Genomic DNA, 21,234 nt, shown 5'->3' on the forward strand with positions numbered 1-21,234 from the left:
AGTAAAAATTACATTTATAATCTGTCCATTTGTATTTAGCAAATTCAGAGAAAATATTCCATTATCTATTTTATCTTAGTGACTCCAAAGTTTTATACCTAATTTACTTTCTTTCATAATTAAGGAAAACAGCAACTATATCTATCTAGTCTTCAACTCCATTAAAGGTCCCTGAAGGATATAATATTATCTGAGTAAATGGGAAGTGCATTGCAAGTAACTCCCAAATCTCTAGAAAGGACAGAGACATCTAGCTGCTTGGACAGTTACCCAAAATTCCTCTGCAATGTTGGGGCATCCATCTTCAGCCTACAGACCTAGAATATCTGGCAGACTTTTCAGTGAAGCAGGAAATTTGAAGGACTGTCCCACCTTGTATTGGTAAAGTTTGTCAGTCACTTTTCTCAGTGTCCTGCAAAATGTCTGGAAGACTCTTCTGTGAAGCAGTAATTTCAAAGAACTGTTCTGCCTTGTCTTGGCAAAGTTGAACATTTTTTTTTCTGTGTGTCCTGCATGTCCAGTTTATACAGCACACTCAAGGCAAAAGTAGTTTCTTTGCCCAGTGGCTAACCTTGCCACAATGAAAGCAAACTCCTTTGGAATTTCTTCAATGCCTATCATCTTCTATGAAGTAAATTGGTACTGCCAGAAGATGTGTCTCATTGTCATGAAAAACCCAATATGTAGGTCTTTGAAATATTTGAAGACCATCTATCTAAAATATATCTCTATATGATTTTGAAAACATACCTAACATATCTACAAATTTGATTGTTATAAATGACTATTAACTTGTGTTTCTTGATTATCTTAAATAGTTTATAATAAATAATAGCTTTCAAAAACTAGAATTTTACCTTATATTTTTAAATAAACTGTATAGGTATAATACCTTAAACAAGAATAGAAACATATATATGGTGTAACAAAACAACTTTAAATTTATATCAATATACTATATTCCCCTAAATGATAACAAACATCTATAACCCACCAAATAACCAAAGACCACCAACACCACTTCTTGGGAATGTATGCATCCTGTTCTCTAGACTGCTTCCTGTTGTGCGTAGGTGAAGATACCTTTAGGGATCCCTGAGAAAATCTGAGATAATGAACAAAGTCCTGGGAAGACCATCTATAACCTTTGTTGATAGATATCACCTGTCAAAGTTCAGGAGGTCTCCCTTGATCAAACCTGATCCATTTTAAACCTGGAACTAACCCTGCAGAAACAAAAGCAAAACCTTTTCTCCAAAGCATTTTTGACTAACATTTGACAATGCATTTTTTTACTTCAATTTTACAGTCCTGTTCACAATCCCAAGTCTCCTAGCAGCTGTTGTTTGCTTATCAGCAATCAAAATTTCTAAATGAACACAATAACATACAGGATCCAGACTCTCTGTGTATTTCCTATCTTACGTGGCTTTTTCTTTTATTATTTTATTTGTCTCTCTAAAGATTTTACTATTATATTTAAACTATTTCTATAACTGTCCATACCCATTTTCTTTTTTGTTGTTGTTTTAAACCTATGCACATTTTAAAATACACTGGAACCTGTTTAGAGGTTTTTCCATCTGGACCTCTTTTACCATGTATCTTTTAGCCTTTTCTGACTGTGAGAACAAACTTTAAACTGCTAAGCTACAGCTGTGTCCTCCATGTGACTCTACAGGCTGGCTTTACCCACTTTTAGGTTCCTGAGAGACTAGCCTAAAGCCCACAGCCCAGCTGGAGGTGTGTTTGACCAAGAACTACATTCAACCCTCAGATGTGGAATGCCAGTGCCCTGCACTGTGTCAGGCATTTTTTATTTAGATTTTTTTTCTATTTAGCATAAAAAGGCTGTTTCTGTGCAGCAGAACTTCTTAAAGGAGCCAGCTCACAAAAAATGACATGGAGACTTATTAATAATTATGAAAGCTTGGCCCACAGCTTAGGCTTGTCCCACCGGCTCTTATAACTTAAATTAACCTGTAATTGGATGGTTTCTTTGGTCTTGCCCAACCCCAAGGTCGCATAGATGTTTACAAAATAATCATAGAGGCTTAATATTAATTACCAATTGCATGGCCTATGGTAGGCTTTTTGCTAGCTAGCTCTTATAACTTGACCCATTTCCATCAATCTATAAGTTGCCACATGGCCATGACTTACCAGTATTTTCACATCTTGCTTCTCCTAGGGCACTGGTGTCTCCCTCCCCTCTCCCTTTCTTCCTTCTGTCTCTCTCTTCAATTTCCCACCTAGTTATCACCTGAATTGCCATAGGCCAAACAGCTTTATTTATCAACCAATCAGAGCAACACATTCACAGCATACAGAAAGACATCCCACAGTATTAACCCATTTGTGTTAATCTATGTTTTGCCTTATAGCTTTTTACCTCTCTTCCATCTTGCATATCCTGTTTCCTCTCTGTGTCCTCTGGTGTCTCTCTCATGCCTAGATTCATCTTCCCTTTTTCTCTTTCTGCCTGGAAGTCCCACCTAACCTCTTCCTGCCTAGCTATTGGCCATTCAGCTCTTTATTAAACCAATCAGAAGGTGCCTTTGCAAAGACACATATTCTTAGTGTACAAAAGGTTTATTCCACAACAGCTAAGTCCAAGATTGATGGAAACATTCCTTTAGCAGAAGAAATTTTGAAACAACATTTAGGATGTCACATGGCCACAACTCAGTGCACTTATTCCTATTCCAGTGAGAAGGAGCAAAAAGTAATAAAAATGGGAAGTTTAGTGAAGTGTGTTGTATGAGCAAATTCAGAATCACAGAGAACACAGACAAAAAGATAATTGGTATTGTCAGAAAGAAACTTTATTCTCTTCATTGAATCATTAGGAAAGTTACCCAAAGGCAATACTCTCATACATAAAAGACTTTATGAAAATGCAAATTTATTTCTCATGATACAACCTTAACTAAATCAGAGAATGCTCCTGGAAGGATTCCTTGCCTAGGGAAATGTTTTCTCAGAAAAAAGCACACACAAGTTTATGAGACTGAGGTTCAAGGGAGATAGACTTCATCCTGAGCTGGCAACAAAATTTGGCAGTATGGTCTACATGTCACAGATTTTATAGGTATGAAAGATGCAAAAATTAAGGCTATGCACCATATCCTCTCCACTGTGAGCTGTCATTTGTGTTTTTGATCTTAGCCATTCTTACAGGTGTAAGATGGAATCTCAAAATCTTTTTTATTTGCATTTCCCTGATGGCTAAGGATGTTGAGCATCTCCTTAGATGTTTCTTGGCCATTTGAGATACTTCTGTTGAGAATTTTCTGTTTAGATCTGTATCCCATTGTTCAGTTGGATTATTTGGTTTGTTGATAGCTAGTTCCTTGATATACATATAAAAGCAGCCCTCTGTCAGATATGGGGTTGGCGAAGATCTTTTCCCATTCTATATGTTGCCATTTTGTCCTATTGATGGTGTCCTTTGCCTTAAAGAAACATTTCAATTTCATGAGGTCCCATTTATTAACTGTTGATCTTAGTGCCTGTGCTATTGATGATCTGTTCAAGACGTTGTCTCCTGTACCAAAGCATTTCAGGTTTTTCCCCACTTTCTCTTCTATCAGGTTCAGTATATCTGGATTTCTATTGAGGTCTTTGATCCACTTGGACTTGAGTTTTGTGTAGGCTGATAGATATGGATCATTTTGCATTCTTCTACATGCAGGAATACAGTTAAAACAGCACCGTTTGTTGAAGATGCTTTCTTACTTCTATTGTATAATTTTGGCTTCTTTGTCAAAAATCAGGTGTCCATAGGTGTCTTTATTTCTGTTAGGGTCTTTGGTTTGATTCCATTGATCCACTTGTCTGTTTTTATGCCAATACCATGCTGGTATTTTTTATTACTATAGCTATATGGTAGAGCTTGAAACAGGGATGGTGATACCTCCAGAGGTTCTTTTATTGTACAAGATTGTTTTAGCTATCCTGGGTTGCTTTGTTTTTCCATATGAAATTAAGTATTGTCCTTCCAAGGTCTGTGAAGAATTGTGTTGAAATTTTTATGGGGATTGCATTGAATCTGTAGATTGCTTTTGGTAAGATGGGCTTTTTTACTATGTTAATCCTACCAATCCATGAGCATGGGAGATCTTTCCATCTTCTGATATCGTCTCCAATTTCTTTCATCAAAGACTTGAAGTTCTTATCATACAGGTCTTTTACTTGTTTGGTTAGAGTTACACCAAGATATTTTATATTATTTGAGGCTATTGTAAAGGGTATTGTTTTTCTGATTTCTTTCACAGCCTGTTTATCATTTGTATAAAAGAGAGCTACTGATTTTTTTTTAATTAATCTTATATCCAGCCACTTGACTAAAGGTGTTTATCAGCTATAGGAGTTCCCTGGTATAGTTGCTGGGGTCACTTATGTGTACTATCGTATCATTTGCTAATAATGATACTTTGATGTCTTCCTTTCCAAGTTGTCCCCTTGATCTCCAATAGTTTTCTTATTGCTCTAGCTAGAACTTCAAATACCATTTGAATAGATATGGAGAAAGTGGACAGCCTTGTCTTGTTTCTGATTTTAGTGGAATTGCTTTGAGTTTCTCTCCATTTAATTTGACATTGGCAATTGGTTTATATTGCTTTTATTATGTATAGATATGTCTTTTTTATCCCTGATATCTCCAAGACTTTTACCGTGAAGGGGTATTGGATTTTGTCAAAGCCAAAAAGCAAGGTCAGCTGATTGCTTCTTGTCCTCTCTGATCTAGCAGCTTTTCACTCCCACATCTGACTTCTGAGTCTTTGTTGGTATATAGAAAGGTAGAGACATAGTTTAAACCTATTTATTGCAGCTGAAGTCAGTGGGCACTGACTTCAGGACTGTGGAGCTGCAGATGATAATTAAAATATCAATAGATTCATGTGCAGTAGCTAAGCAGACAGAAAAATATCAGGATATTAATGACCAGGGATTCTTAATTCCTGTTATTTTGGTGGTGGTGGTGGTAGTGGTAGTAGTAGTAGTAATAATAGTGTGTGTGTATCTGTGTGTGTGTGTGTGTGTGTGTGTGTGTGTGTTTCTATTTTCCCTTCTTTGGGTTTTTCTGGTGTAAGATTATCTACTGCTTTTGTTTTTGTGGGTATAGTTTACTTCCTAGGGTTGGAGTTTCCTTCTAGTACTTTCTGTAGGGGTGGTTGTGTGGATAGTTGTTTAAATTTGACTTTGTCATGAAATATCTTGTTGTCTCCATCTATGGTGATTGACAGTTTTGCTGGGTATAATAATGTGGGCTGGTCTCCATGGTCCATTGAAGTCTGCAAGACATCAGTCCAGGCCCTTCTGAATTTTAGGGTCTCTGTTGAGAAAAGGGGTGTGATTGTAATAGGTCTGCCTTTATATGTTACTTGGCCCTTTTTCCTTGCTGCTTTTAATATTCTTTCTTAGTTCAGTATATTTAGTGGTGAGGGGATTTTCTTTTCTGATCCAATTTATTTGGTGTTCTATAAGCTTCTTGTACCTTTTAGGCATGTCCTCATGTATGTTGGAAAAATTTTCTTTTATGATTTTGTTAAATAAAATATATTTCTGGGTTTTTGAGCTGGGTTTCTTCTCCTCCCATTCCTGTTATTCTTTTTTAAATTTTTTATTTTATTTTATAATTTAATTTAATTTTACATATCAGCCACGATTCCCTTGTTCTCCCCCCTCCCACCCCACCCCTGCCTTCCCCCCAGTTTACCCCCCATTCCCATCCCTTCCAGGGCAAAGACTCCCCTGGGAATTGAGTTCAACCTGGTAGATTCAGTCCAGGCAGGTCCAGTCCCCTCCTCTGAGGCTGAGCCAAGTGTCCCTATATAAGGTCCCGGTTCCAAACAGCCAGCTCATGCACTGAGGACAGGTCCCGGTCCCACTGCCTGGATGCCTCCCAAACAGATCAAGCTAATCCACTGTCTCACTTATCCAGAGGGCCTGATCCAGTTGGGGGCTCCTCAGCTATTGGTTCATAGTTCATGTGTTTCTATTCGTTTGGCTATTTGTCCCTGTGCTTTTTCCAATCTTGGTCTCAACAATTCTCGCTCATACAAACCCTCCTCTTTCTCACCAATTGGACTCCTGGAGCTCCCCCTGGGGCCTGGCCATGGATCTCTGCATTCAGTTCCCTTAGTCATTGGATAAGATTTCTAGTACGACAATTAGGGTGTTTGGCCATCCTATCACCAGAGTAGGTCAGTTCCGGCTGTCTCTCGACCATTGCCAGTAGTCTATGGTAGAGGTATCTGTGGATTTCTGTGGACATCTCTAGCACTTTGCTTCTTCCGATGCTCATGTGGTCTTCATTTATCAGGCTTGGCTCTCTGGACAACAGCATCTCTGTGCTGACCCTGAGGAAATACTTCCTAGAAGACTCTCCTCATTGATGATGGCCTCTGCTTAATCATGGCTGATTCTTTTGGTCCAGCTGACCAGAACCACAGATTACTAATTCAGACTATTGAAAAGTTCTGACTGAGTCTTCAAGGGACTCTAAACTCCCTCTGAAACTTGACAAGTTAGATCTCCATCATCTGCATTGCTCTCAACATTCTTATCTTCCAAGCTCCAACAAAATCACCAAATGGGCTCTGAAAATTCAATGGCTTTTCCAGCCCAATGTTTAAATGCTACCACAGTCCTCCCAAAAACATATGGTCAGGTCTGTTGTGGCAATACCCAATACCTGGTACCAATTATGTCTTAGGGTTTCTATTACTGTGATAAAACACCGTGACAGAAATCAACCTGGGGAAGAAATGAGTTCTTTAATCTTATAGCTTGTCTAGGGAACTCAAGTTAGGAACTTGAGGCAGGAACCTGGAAGCAAGAGCTGCAGAGGCCATAGAAGAGTGCTGTATACTGATTTGCTCACAGACCAATCTTGTAGGGGTGTTTTCTTGATTGAGGTGTCCTCTTCCCAAATGACCCTGGCTTATACCAAGTTGACACAAAATTAGCCTGCACACCACCCATGATTAACTGTAACCTTGAGCTGTGATTCAAGATAAGCTCTTCTTCAAGTTGCTTTGAAGGGTCTTTTATCCCAGCAACATGTGAGTAACTAATTCACCTCCCTCAGGTTCTTTCCTAGTAGCTCTATGCATAGTTCTCTGACATGGAAACTCACTTCATGTCAACGGGAGAATCACCTTCTCAAGGAGTCCATGGACTTTTTCTGAGGCCTCACCTGATTAGATTAAGACCAGTCAGGATACTCCTAACTGCCAGTCACTTGATTAGGAGCTCTAATTATAGTCACAGAATCCCTTCATAATTAACATAACAATATAACCATTATAGTGTTAGCCCATTTTATAAACGAACCCCAACACTGTACAAGGAGGAGAGTGTTGGGATGTGGTTCATTAGAATTATCTAAGAATTGTATCTGCCACAGTATTCATTACTTAAGAATAGATCTTCTGTAGATGTACAATTTCCCTACAGTTACTTAAAGTGTTTTGTTTCCCTTTTTTGGAGAGGAGTGGATCCTTAATAAGCAAACAATTCACAGGGTTCCTGAACTGAAGCTCTATCTTGAGACAAATGATAGAATTATTATATATACACACTAAGCAAAACAAATTCTATTAATCTGTGTCTTCAGATTTAAAACATACCCCCAGGCTCTTGAAGGTAGCAACCACAGAGTGGTAGTGCTCCCACTAATACTGCCCATTTAAAGTCTATGAAGTAGTTTGTGGAGATTTTTAAAATTCTATCCTCAAAACTACTTTCATTAGATAGGTAAGTCTCATCTCTATTCCTAAAAGAGGAAATGACCATATATGTAGCATTAGATCTAGAGAACTAAAATAAATTATGCCTCTCATCTGTGTTATATTCTCTTAAGTATGACGGGCATAAATATTTTAAATGTTTGGTTAGAGATGAAAAGACAAGAACAAAATTAAATCATGCTACTAATAACAAAATTATAGCAATGTTCAGGATAACATTAATTTATTTGGCAGATTGTATAGCATGCTGTCTTTATAACAAGGCTGCCTAAAAAGTGATTCTCACAGGACAAACCAAGTATAAGCACATGACATTGATGTCCACTTTTTGAGTTGTCTATAGAATTTCTCATGTACATTGAATTTTTAAGCTGAGAAAAGGTTAGAAGACAGCCCAAGTAATTTGTTCAAAATTCTGAGAGAATTCTACATAAAAGAAATATTAGAAATATGCCTTAGACTATAAATTTTAAATACTGTTTAATCTAGTGCGTGTGAGTGTGTGTGTGTGTGTGTGTGTGTCTGTGTGTGTGTGTGTGTGTGTGTCTGTTTGTGTGTGTGTGAATTAATACAGGATCTCATATATCCCAGGTTGGCTTCACTTTGTAGCTGAGGATGACTTCCAACTTAGATCCTCCTAAATAAAAACATGCTAACCTCCAGATGCAGTGTTGGGGAACAGACTCAGGCCTCATACCTGTGAGACTCTACCAACTGAACTATATATATATATATATATATATATATATATATATATATATATATATATATATATATATGCATCCCAGCCCCAAATATTATTTATTTTGATGAAATAGTGTTCTTTTTATACTCTCCATAATCTTACTGCTTCTTCCTTTAATACATTCTATATTGTTAAATTGATTTTGACATGTATGTATGCAGGTCCTTTAAAGAAACATGTTTATTGGGTTGATCTTTTTTCAGTGGAGGCACATTTATGGTGTTAGAATTTCCTAACATAGAAGGAACAGAGCTGTGCTGTCCTATACCTATAACAAATGAAAGAAAATCTTGGGTTGTTTGTGGGAAGAACAGAGCCTTATTGAACCCAACTCTCCTGTACTGCATGAGAGTCCACTAATAACTGTGGCCATGAGTTATGTTTTCACAAGAAGAAATACCAAAGGTTTAATTTATATCCATAACATTAGCATCCAAATTAAAAATACTCTGGGACACACTGTCTCAGTAAAATCCCATTATTACCAGTAACTGTGTTTTAATCTGTATTGTGATAAGCCAATATATTAGAAATAAAAGCTTCACTTGATATGTTGTTTTGATAGTATAGTTTGTACTATAAATAAAGAATTTTAGAAAATTTGAGTGTCGTTTAGTTCTGACATCATATTTAGATATTATGAACATACAGGTAGACAGGAGCACAGCTGTCTCTCGTGGATTGAGAATTTACTGGGATTCAGTAACAGGGAGAATTGAGAATTACACACCCCAGCTCAGTGCAGCTGCAGGAGTAACTCACTGTCAGAGATTAGTGCTGCTGTGAACTTTAGTGAAAGCAATTTCTCTCTAGAGTGGGTGCGGACATTGCAGACTCACAACTGACCATACCCCCTCCATGGCTCAGGAAACATCATGGAGGAAGGGGTGGAAAGAGTGTAGCCCCTGAAGGCAAGTGGTGGAGAAAGCTGTCTTCAGGACACTGCATTCTTGACAAGGTCTGCACAAGACTGGACCTGCCAGCATTATGGCAGAGGAGGGGGAGGGGCTCATGAGATCCTGCCCTTCCCTGAAGATATATAAGGCATTTATTTTCTTTTTTGGTGTAGCCACTGGTTAATTGCGAGTGCATCTATCAACAGTCCATCAACCCTAGCCCTAGGAGGAATGCTAGTTAATCTCCCTCGGTTGCAAATAATAAATAAATAAATAAATAAATAAATAAATAAATAAATAGACCTGAAGGTAGAAGGGACACTAGTTAGGAAGAGAAAGGGAATTGGTGGGAGGGGGGCGACAAGAGAAGGTAAGGGGGGTCAACATGATCAAAATACATTATACACATGTATTAAAACATAACAGTAGAACCCATTCTTATTTATAATTAGTATCTCCTAGGATTCACAGATGAAGACAATGCATTTTGCTGTGAGAGCTAAGAGAATAGAAGCATTACTTTGCTGAGTAAAAAGATAAATAAAAAGCAAAAAGATCTTTGTTTAAAAAATATCACAAGCTGTACTTAAAGGCCCAAGGTAGCCCATCTAAGTACTGTGTTGAGCTTCTGATGGGGTGTGGTAGGCAAGACTTCAGGTGATATATACTGGAACACAAACAGAAGCTAAATTTTCTATTACCTACAAACAGCTGAACTTTATTCTGTTAGCATGAAGTGCCCTGGTAGAACTTCAGTGAGGTAATAAATAGTGTTGGTTTAGGAAGGCAGAAAGTAGAGAAGATAGGGGAAGGTTGGGGGTGGTAACACAGGGAGAGGGCTCCAGCTGCAGTCCCAGTGGAATATAAATGTTTGCATTGAGTAAGTGACAGAACAGAATGAAAATAAATAAGTATTCCATAATGTACAGGACTGGACATTGATTGGACATGAAGAAGCAGTAGAGAGGAAATGGAATTCAAGCATGGGTTGTACCAAGAAGAGTTCCAGATTATTAGGTGCAGTTTATAAATAAATGTGTCCTGAAATATCTATAGAACCTTGCAATTAGATGATGGGCTAAAATATGGACAAAGTAATAGTTTTTAGGCTAAAACATTCTTTGCCAATGCTCTTTTGTCAAGTCTTGAAAGCTCTAGGTGTGAACTCATTGTATTAAGTGTTCATCTTTACAGTGTGTGCTTCTATATACAAGGACACATTTAATCATGAATTTATTGGCGGAGTTTCTATGAGTTGTGCTTAAATAGTTTTCATTGTAGCATATCACCTTTATAGTACTATATACTTAGTTACTTGAGGCGTCATTTGCTACTCCTAATTGGAATTCATAACAAGGAAAGAACTTTTCCTCAGAGGGAGCTAGGAATCATTTTGTGTAATTGTTCCTCGTGTAAGACCACTATTTCATAAGCTTTGGGGTTTAAAAGAAAAAGGTGCAGTTACTCTCACAGTGCTCTTAGTTGCTCTGCTATTATGCCTGCTGAGGTTCTGTTGACTGGATTGACAAAGGACAGGGGCTAACACTAAGGTGGGATTGTTTTCACTCATTCTTTGAAACATTCCCAGTACATGATTTAGTGAAAATATGTTTTTTAAATGTCAGATGTAGGAACTTTAGTGTGATTTTATCTCGGCATTACAAATATGGCTGATCAGTTATCAATCAAGTAGATAAAACTGAGTGAGTTTGTTTGCATGCTATTTATTTTAACTAAATCCCTAACAAGCCTCATCTGCTAATTGGACTTAGCATTTCTGTTGCTAAATGAGAAGTGTTTTGGCTGCTACAGAGGATAGTAAGATCTACCCAGTGGAATACACATAACATCTGTTATCCTGTCCTGCTCCAGCTTGGCTCTTACCAAGTACAGTCACCCCAAAGTCAGAGTTGTCAAATCCGTGTGTGTGAGCATGTCTGGCTCACCCATGTGTGTGAGAGCAAAGCAATGGTCACTATGAGAAAGACCAACCAGTACAATTTATACTGACAATATTAGATTGGTCCTAATTACTTCCATGTCTTTCTCTTTTAAAGAAGTTAACTCTTGATTTGGCTGGACTTCGAAAAGAAAAAGAAGATTTGCTGAAGAAATTGGAGTCTTCATCTGACATCATGAACTTGGCTGAAGAAGTTTCTAGAGTAATGGGCCCACAGATACAAGTTACCACACTGGGTCCTTCAAGAAGCATGGATTTGGAAATGAAGCAGTTACAGTGTAAACTAAAGGTGATTATACAGTATGCTATGTACAAACACATCTCATGAGTTACTGCATTCTTCAAAATATATTTAATTGATTCTAATTTAGTTCAATAAAGGTCACCATGATAAAATATTTCAAAAACATGAATATTGCATCTAACTTAGTCATTCAAGTCTTGTAGGTCTATTCTCTTTCTGTTTTAGGATTTTTGTCTTTTCATTGACAAAAGCACCATATCCTACCTTAGCAGCTAAAGGAAAGTAGCCACTAGCTTCTGCTTTAATATTCAACTCCTGGCTGCTCACTGAGTCTCGGTCCAGATGAACAGAATCTTTTCAAACATATTTTATCAACAAAATAAGAATTGTTTTCCTCTACACTTGCTACTAATTTAATTACTTAGTTATTGGTTGGAAATCAGAATGCAAAAAAGAGAAGTCTGGAAATGGGGAGAAAAAAACCAACAAAATCAAAGATGGATTGTTCTAATTGTCCACAGCAAGATAACCTGGAGGTGGGAATCCTAAGGAGAGTTCTTTTTGTTTATAAATAATTATATCTAACTCCAGAGAGCTTGTCAGTAACTTAAAAGTGAGGCTCACCTTAGTTTAAATAGAATTATAGGAAACAAGATCCATGTGCTTTAAATAGCTTCTTAAAATAAACTAATTAGCCAGGCAGTAGTGGTGCACGCCCTTAATCCCAGCACTCAGGAGGAAGAGGCAGAGGCAGGCGGATTTCTGCAAGTTTGAGGCCAGCCTGCGCTACAAAGTGAGTTCCAGGAAAAGGTGCAAAGCTACACAGAGAAACCCTGTCTTGAAAAACCAAAACCAAACCAAAACAAACAAAAAACAAACAAACGAAAACTAATTATTTTTCACATATTTAATAATTTTCTTCAGTGAGAATTTCTGGCTGGAAGCTGACAGCAGTGGATATAGGACCGTTGCCATGATAAGCATCATTAGAAGGGAAACTCTTAACTGTAAATGCATTGAGTGCTTTATAATTAGCATAACTGACTGTAACAAAAGCTGTAGGACACTAAACTATCAAGCAGATGCAGAGTTATTCTAAGTCAAGAGTACAACATTTTTGGTTTTGTTTTTCAAGACAGGGTTTCTCTGTGTAGTGAGGGCTGTCCTCGAACTCACTCTGTAGTCCAGGCTGGCCTTGAACTTGGAGATCTGCCTGCCTCTGCCTCTCAAGTGCTGAAGTTAAAAATACATACCACCATCACCCAGCCCAGAGTATGATGGTTTAAGCTGGGTTTTAAGTAGAATGAAATAGGGTAAAAATGTAGGCCAGCCATTGCTTACACTATCTCATTAGTAATAATTAGTCATGAAACAGGCATTAATTTAGCTGCTTCTTAGATATCACCTTGAGACAGTTTTTACGTGGAGAACATGCATACTAGAAATGTAAAGCAAAATTGTACACATTTGGGAGCATGTGCATTCTCTTAAAATGTGTTTTCCCCCCAGGAATACAATACAATACAATACAATACAATACAATACAATACAATACAATACAATACAATACAATATAATATAATATAATATACAGTTTATAAATTAAATGTTTCAGTGTTTAGGCTTCATGTACCGGAAGATAGGACCAATACACTTGTCTTTAATCGTATACTATATAGATGTTACGTTACAGTTCTTTTATATAGTTTAAGTATTCATGTTCCTAATTTAACTTTTCACCAAGATAAAATATAATGGTAGAGCCAGTATCATTTGTTTAGTTGTAATAGCTTTAAGTTGAGTTATATTTGACATATTTGGTTTTGCTTGCTACAAATGTTGCAACAATTAAAATTTGAAATGTGGTCAAACATAATTTCCCCATATCTGTGAGCTAAGATATTTACATTGTAAGTTTTACCTGTGAGTAAATAAATGTCTGTCTAGTTTCAGAGGGAACATGAGATAGAAAGGTGAAACATGAGAAGGCATCCAGCAGCTTGGTTGCATGGATGATGGAGTCTTTGGACAGCTGAGCTGTTGAGAGACAAAAAGGAAAATGTTTGCTTTCATCCTGTCTTATTTTTCAGTATAGATGTTTTTCTGGAAGAAACAAGTACACAATAGTTTCTGCTACTCAAAATTTGTTTTAATATTCTTTCAAGTTCGTTTGCTGAAACTGCTATAAGAAAATATCACTGACTGGCTGGCCGGCTTAAGACATTTCAGTCAGACCTATGGCATGTGACTTTAAGCCCAGGACTCTAGAGGCAGAGGCAGAGGCAGGTGGATCTCTGTGGTTTGAAGTCAGCCTGGTCTACACAGTGAGTCCCAGAATAGCCAGAGCTACATAGTTAGACGCCATCTCAAAACAAGAAAACAAACAAAAAACATTTGTTTTCTTAGAGGTCTGCAGGCTGGAAGGGCAAGGTCAAAGTGCTGACTCTTTCCTCCCCCGTGAGTCCCTGCTTCTTGTTGTGCAGAGAGCAACCTTCTTCCTTTATCTTCACATGGCCTTCCTTCAAAGATCCCTGTGTCTCACTTTGCAAAGACCCCCCTCAGATTAGATATGGGCCTCATTTTACCTGAGTTACCTCTCTAAAGAAGTATCTCCAAATGCAGCATGCTCTGAAGCACTAAGTGAGGACTTCACCATATAATTTACGGGGACATAATTTAACTCATAACAAATGTCAGATTGCTAATGGTGATTAACTAGAAACTAAGTAATTTCTAACTGATGTTTAGGAACATGGTTGAGATTTTAATCTGTTAAAGGTCTACACAGGTCATTTCTCTAACACTGCTCTTTTCTGTGAATTTCTTATATACTGCCAGGAACTGGTTCATTCATTCTACTGTGGAGCTCATGGGTATTTGCTCTGTTTTCTTTTGCCCCATTAAGCATGTTTCCTCAAGGTACTCCACAGAGCTAGATACAGAGGTGGATAATAAGAGCTAAAATAACGGAAGTTCTTTCCAGGAAAAGATGACATCTTTCCTGGCATCATTTCATTTTTAGTTCATTAATCCTCCATTACCCACAAGTCATGGATTCCGCACTTTTAGCTACATAAAATATAGCTCTAAGTTTCAAAACAGAAAGGAATCAAACGACTATCTTAAAATCTACTGAATATATTCCTTTGAAAATAGTATCAGACTTTACATGCTTCCCTTTGCTTTTCATTTTAAATAAAGTCCTAAGTTCATTTGTTTTAATTCTCAATGGAAAATGCTTCAGAAACAAGTTTGCAATATGCATATTAAAGGACAGAATGGATGTTTTAGGCAGGTATATTTAGAGCAGAGCAGAGGGAGAGAGGGAGAGAGGGAGAGAGGGAGAGAGGGAGAGAGGGAGAGAGAGAGAGAGAGAGAGAGAGAGAGAGAGAGAGAGAGAGAGAGAGATATCCCACCACTTGGGAGGCAAAGGCAGAAGCCCCAGGGCTTTGAGGGCCCAGATTTAAATTTACATGTGTTATTTCAGCCATGTTCTTTTGGTGAAAGCAAATCACAGATGAGACCAGATTCAAACAACTGGCAAACAGCTGTCATACTTTTTAGGGGGAACAGCAAGTTATCTATGATCATATTTAGTCAATTACAGTTTGTGAGTAAATCTGTCATTCATTTTAAGTTGTCTTACTGAGCCATTAAGACTCTTGATTGCATAATTACATTTTACTCCAACGATTGATATTTCCCATTAAAATATTTGAGTCCTATACTATGGCTCATGATCCTAATAAGGTTTTGCATGCCATATAATGATTTTACTATAAATATGTTATCTTTATTGTAAAATATAAAAAAAAATCAAATACAACATTGAAAGTACATTTTAGTCATTATTAGCATAATTAAAATAAATGTGCAACTCTTTCTCAAAGCAATGCCTTTTGTTTTAGATAAAGATAGAAAGATAAATTGAAGTTATGTTTATTTTAATCCAGAATGCAACTAATGAACTCACTAAGCAGACATCAAATGTGAAGTCTCTGAAACTGGAACTCCTAGCAAAAGAAGAACACATAAAGGAGATGCATGAAAAGTAGGCTTCCATATTTCTATCTGTTGTATTTGGTGCCACCTAGTGGTCGTCATATCTCTTTACCATTCCACTACAGTAAACAATACCAGTATTTATTTTTCACAATAGAATTTTACTTTTTAAGATCATGAGGGTTTTTTTTAAACACTTGTAATGATTTATTTATTCTTATTTTATGTGTACTAGTGTTTTCCTTACATGTCTGTCTGTACAAGGGTGTCAGATCCCCTAGAACTGGAGCTACAGACAGTTGTGAGCTGCCATGTGGGTGCTGGGAATTGAACCCAGGTCCTCTGAAAGAACAGCCAGTACTCTTAACCATTGAGCCATCTCTCTAGCCTCTCAAGATCATGTTTAAGACTACATAAGATGGAATTTTAAGGAAATCAATATAGAGTATAATTGATGACAATATGGTTGGTTTTTTGTTTTTTTTTTTTCCGAGACAGGGTTTCTCTGTGTAGTTTTAGTTTTGGTGCCTGTCCTGGATCTCGCTCAGTAGACCAGGCTGGCCTCAAACTCACAGAGAGCTTCCTGGCTCTGCCTCCTGAGTACTGGGATTAAAGGCATGCGCCACCACCGCCCAGCATCTGGTTGCTATTTTAATTAGAGTAAAATATAAAACTAGATTTCACTTAGCATAATTTGATTTTAAATACAAATTAATGGCTTTATGAGCAAACAAAACCTACAATTGTGAATTCTTAGACTAAGAGAATATATCAATTGGTACTTGTATAGAATTAATTCCTAGGTTTATAAAGCCAAGGTCAAATGTGAAGGTTTTGTTGGCTTATAAAAATAGAGGTTCTTTTGTATATATCATTTTAAATGGAGTTTAAATACCCTCTCACATTGAGCAAAAGTGGTTCTCTTTCTCTCTATTTTATAACTTTAGTAAAACTTTTATGTGATAATATGTTTAGATAGCACACATCATTGATACATTCCTCATATGCCTACCTATAGGCAGAATTATAAGTGAAGCTTTACTTTGCATGATATTAATAAATAAAACTTAGACAGAGGATTGCTAGCTGAGTGCAGTGGCCCGTGCCCGTAATTCCAGTGTTAGGAAGACTGAAGCAAGAAGACTGCCACAAAATGGGACCAGCCTGGGCTACAGCGGGAAAGCCTCTCTCCGAGTCCGCCAAATAAAAACAATTCTTATTTTACCTGAAGATGTCTTGAAGTTTCTAGATCAAAGGCGCTGTTGCTTAGTGGTTCCTGATGAGGTGTCTGGGAAAACACGGAGTCCTGGCTCCTTCATCCCCTGGCTCTACGCTTGTGTCTAATAGTCTTAATTCACGAAGGTCTTCTGAAGAATAAGTGAGTCAGGACATAAACATTTGTAATAGCAGCTACGTATAACAAGGTCTAATCAGCATTAGCTGCTGTCATTCAGATCATCAGCCATAGTTCCAAGATCAGCTGTGGGTACCACTGAAGGTACCATTTTATAATAGTCACCGTCTTCAACTAAACTGATAGTGGATTCAGTCTCAGCTGATAGAATTAAACAGTATGTCTAATTTTAGTTTCTTTGCATATTATACAATTTTTACATTTTTATCCAAATTACAGTGTTGTTTCTTAACATTGTTAGGATTTTGATTGTCTCTAAGTATCACTTCACTATTTCTAAGCAATACAAAATGTAATTTAAGTATAATCGGAGTTTTCATAAATTATATAAATTATAATGATCTCAGTTAATCTTTCTTTTGCTATAATGCAAATATATAATAGTAACAATTTCACAAACAGATTATGGATTTTGATAAACATATGATACTTAGATACTTATTTCAATGCAATTTTATTTTACTAACATAATGGCAATATCAGCTTTTCAAAACTAACAGTGGGCATGACCATGGATACCATATATCAAGATATTTTCTGCCCCTGTTAAAATCTTCTTTCCTTTAGGATGTCTCGGTTGGAGAGAGATATTACCATGAAAAGACACCTGATTGAAGACTTGAAATTTCGACAGAAAGTGAATTCAGAAAGTAATGAAAATTTTAATGAAATGTTAGAAAGTCTTGAAAAAAAGGTACCAATTTTTTGTGTTCACTGATAAATTATTTTCTATTGTACTAATTTTAACATAAATATTCAGTATTAGGCAACAATGTAAAATACTTGCAGGATATATATTAACAGTTATAAAGTTGTGCCATTTTTATTTGTTTCAGAATTCAAGACTCCAAAATTCCACACATAGTATACCCACGGAGTCTGCCTGTTTGTGTGCTGTCCTGAAGGAAAACATTTAGTTTTTAAATCTCAAGCATTTCTATTGTATATAATGATGGCCCAATTATTTTTTTATATTATTTAAACCTACAGTTTATAAGGACAGAATCAGGCTAATGTGCCATTGTAACTATTATGCCAATAACTCTCAAATGCCCTTAAAAAACTGTAAGTTTTCTTCCACAGACTTAATTTAGTGTACATGGTAGAGGATTTTTTTAAGGTAGTTGTATAATATATGACCCCAAACTAAAAAGGTTTTGTTTAAAATTCTTTTAAATACTATTTACACAACTCACAAAGCTTTACATTTTTTATTTGTATTGGTGTTTTGCCTGTGTGTTTGTATGTATGTGTAACACATGCACTCCTAGTACCTGTGGAGGTCAGAAGAGGGTTTCAGATCCCCTAGAACTGAAGTTTACAGGTGGTTGTGAGCGGTCATGTGGGTCCTGGAAATTGAACCTTTTTCATCTGCAAGAGCAACATGTTCTTTTAACCATGTCATCTCTTCAGCCCCCTTACTTTATTTTCACTCATTCAGATATAGCTTTAAAAACCTTGTTTCAATAATTATTTCTTTGTGGTGTTTAACTTAAAATGAAAAACAGTTTCTTCTGTTATCCTATGAGCTGTGTAAAGAATGTTGTCATCATTCTATTATACATATCATACATTTTAGTTTGGTTATTGACTTAAGAATTGCTAGTTTCTTCATAACTTGAATACTACAAATAGACTACTTGAATTTGATCAACTATATGAGACAGTCAATGCAATTAGACTCATTCAGTTTCTGATGAAACAATACAGTACACTACTATAATGCATTTACTAACAGTAATTACCTTTAAACTTCTACTGCAGGTGAAGGCATTAACTGAAGAATGTTCCAACAAGAAGGTATCAGTTGATTCACTAAAGCAAAGACTTAATGTTGCTGTGAAAGAGAAGTCACAGTATGAACAGATGTATCAGAAAACTAAGGAGGAATTAGAAAAAAAGGTATGCTTCCAAGCATTCAGATGGAGATCCAAATGTAGTGACACTGTTCTCATTTTTAATTCTATCACTCTTTTCTCCCTAAATCAATATGAACTACTTAAAAATGCCACATAGCTCTAAAGAGTACTGTCTCACTACATGAGACTAAGACTCTGCTGGACTGTAATGAGTGTGCTGTATTAGCAAAATAAAGAAAAGGAAGGATTACCTGTGCCCAAATAAAAGTCAGTGGCAAGTCTGAAATAATGAAATCTTTTCTTGTCGGATCTGTCTAGCTGATGTTCCCACTCTGTTCATGAATGGTTTTTCTCTTGTGACTGTCCATCTCTGCAGGATCTCAAGCTGAGTCTCCTCGTATCAAAAGTGAACGACACAGAGGCAGCGATGACAAGGATTGAGACAGCCGCAGCGGAGCAGCTCCAGGGCTTGGCGCTGCAGAGTGAGCAGGTCCTGGGAGCTGCGCAGAGGAAACTGGGGGCAGCCAATGAAAAGATCGACGAGTTCCTCATCTTTGTGAAGGTTTGAGTCATTGGTGGCTTCCTCACTTGCTCCTTATTTTGGGCAGAGGCGTTGTCCTCCTCCTGAGGATTTGGTAGAAACATCAAGTTTCTTGCGTGTCTTTGTTATTGCTTTGGGCAATCTTACTATATAGAGCTCAGCTGGCCTCAGACTCTTGGTTCTCCTGCCTTTATCCTCATGAGGTTTACAGGTACTCCTGGCTTTCTTCTTGCTTTACTAATCCACAAAACCTTTTCTCCTCCCTCGTGGGCCACAATCTTCAAAATTTCTCTGTAACAGATTTTATGGTTTGAGTTTTAAATTATTTACCCTGTTGTTAGTATTTCTTTCTTAAGATTAGTTTAATAATGAAATGGTAGTAGTCAAGTATCAAGGTAGATTTAAATGAATTACATCATTTCCACTCTGGTATAAAATCATCCAAGGAAGGACAAAGATACTCCTGTGCTCAGTTAAACCAAGAGGTGCTTGAATTAGTATAGCCAGAGAAGTAGCAAATGGCTTAGGAGAACATAAAGGTAGCGAAATGCCTGCGCATGACTGATGGCTCAGTTATATTATCTAGATGCTACCTAAACTTGGAAGAACCCCAGAAAGATTTATGAATGAGCTACACAAAGAACTTGCTAAGCGGTGATTCCTGGAGGAGGGGAAGATACATTCATCACTCTTCCTCCCTTATCTGCAGCCACTAAGGATATTCTCTGGTTTCAGAAGCAGCAGTCATTGAGGCCAGAGAGCTCATGATGGTCCCACCCTGTTTAACACCCTATAAAGTGTCCATAACTCCATTTAGTGCTTTTTACTGTTTGCCATGTAGTTAGTAGGTATCTATCACTGCTAGCTAAACCATGGTGATTTACTTAATAGCAGGAATAATATTTGATTCATCTTTATTTCCACAGAGTGTACTATAGTGTCTTGAAAAGAATAGGCATGCAATAATGATCACTAATCAAATTAATTAAATTAAGTTTGCATTGGAAATGTGAAATCTTAATGGTAATCCTTTTGACCTTCAATGTTGACTTTAAAATGGTTTGCAGTGGGAAAGAAAGCCTGTTCCTTTCCCCGCTGCCCCTATACACATTTCCCTCTGTGTTTCAGTCCTTGGTGAGCAAGGGCTTTCTGGTCCTCTCCCTGAAGAGAGCATGAAAGCCAGCATTCCAGAATGTAGAAACAAGGCTGAAAGGGAACACTCAAGACATTCATATTGCCTCAGTAGGTGTGCATTTTCCACTTAAGAAATATTTATAGAATGAAATTTTAAATGCCTTTCTATAAAGTTGTATTACTAGTCACTGCCTTCTTTTCCATGACCCACCATAGTATGAATTACTCATTTACACCTCACTAAGTTGGCTGGAGAGATGGCACCCTGGCTAAGAGCACTTGCTGCCTTGCAGAGAGTCTAAGTTCAGTTCCCAGAACCCACATTGGGTTGTTCATAGTTGCCTCTAACTCCAGCTAGTTACTCAAAGGCCATATTGCTCCTTAAAGGTAACATACTGGTCGTTTATACTAACTGACAATGATATGAAGTATAAATAAGTGATAGATGAATTTGAGATTGTTACAGTTCCATGGATCCTTAATTTCAATAACATTTTAAAAAATATAGTATAGGACAGGCATATTAGTCCATGCCTTTAATCCCAGCACTCAGGAGGCACAGAGAAGAAGATCTCTGTAAGTATGAGGTCAGCCTGGTCTACACATAGGGGGTTCCAGGCCAGCCTGGGCTACATGGTGATAACCTGTCTCAAAAGAATGTATAATATAGCTCATGTTTAGT

At 37.2% G+C, this 21,234-nt stretch overlaps 1 protein-coding gene across 10 annotated transcripts in view; it reads left to right on the top strand.

Moving 5' to 3' along the window:
* Cntln (centlein) overlaps nt 1-21,234 on the top strand; it is a 260,522-nt gene that overhangs the window by 211,467 nt on the left and 27,821 nt on the right. For all 10 annotated transcript variants that reach the window (XM_076564463.1, XM_076564465.1, XM_076564466.1 and 7 more), the window contains 5 exons: nt 11,456-11,647; nt 15,556-15,653; nt 17,586-17,712; nt 18,783-18,920; nt 19,254-19,439. In XM_076564463.1, coding sequence (XP_076420578.1) covers nt 11,456-11,647; nt 15,556-15,653; nt 17,586-17,712; nt 18,783-18,920; nt 19,254-19,439 — 741 coding nt within the window. The remainder of the gene's footprint in view (nt 1-11,455; nt 11,648-15,555; nt 15,654-17,585; nt 17,713-18,782; nt 18,921-19,253; nt 19,440-21,234) is intronic.

This window comes from Peromyscus maniculatus, chromosome 2, assembly GCF_049852395.1.
Source record: "Peromyscus maniculatus bairdii isolate BWxNUB_F1_BW_parent chromosome 2, HU_Pman_BW_mat_3.1, whole genome shotgun sequence".
Taxonomy (NCBI): domain Eukaryota; kingdom Metazoa; phylum Chordata; class Mammalia; order Rodentia; family Cricetidae; genus Peromyscus; species Peromyscus maniculatus.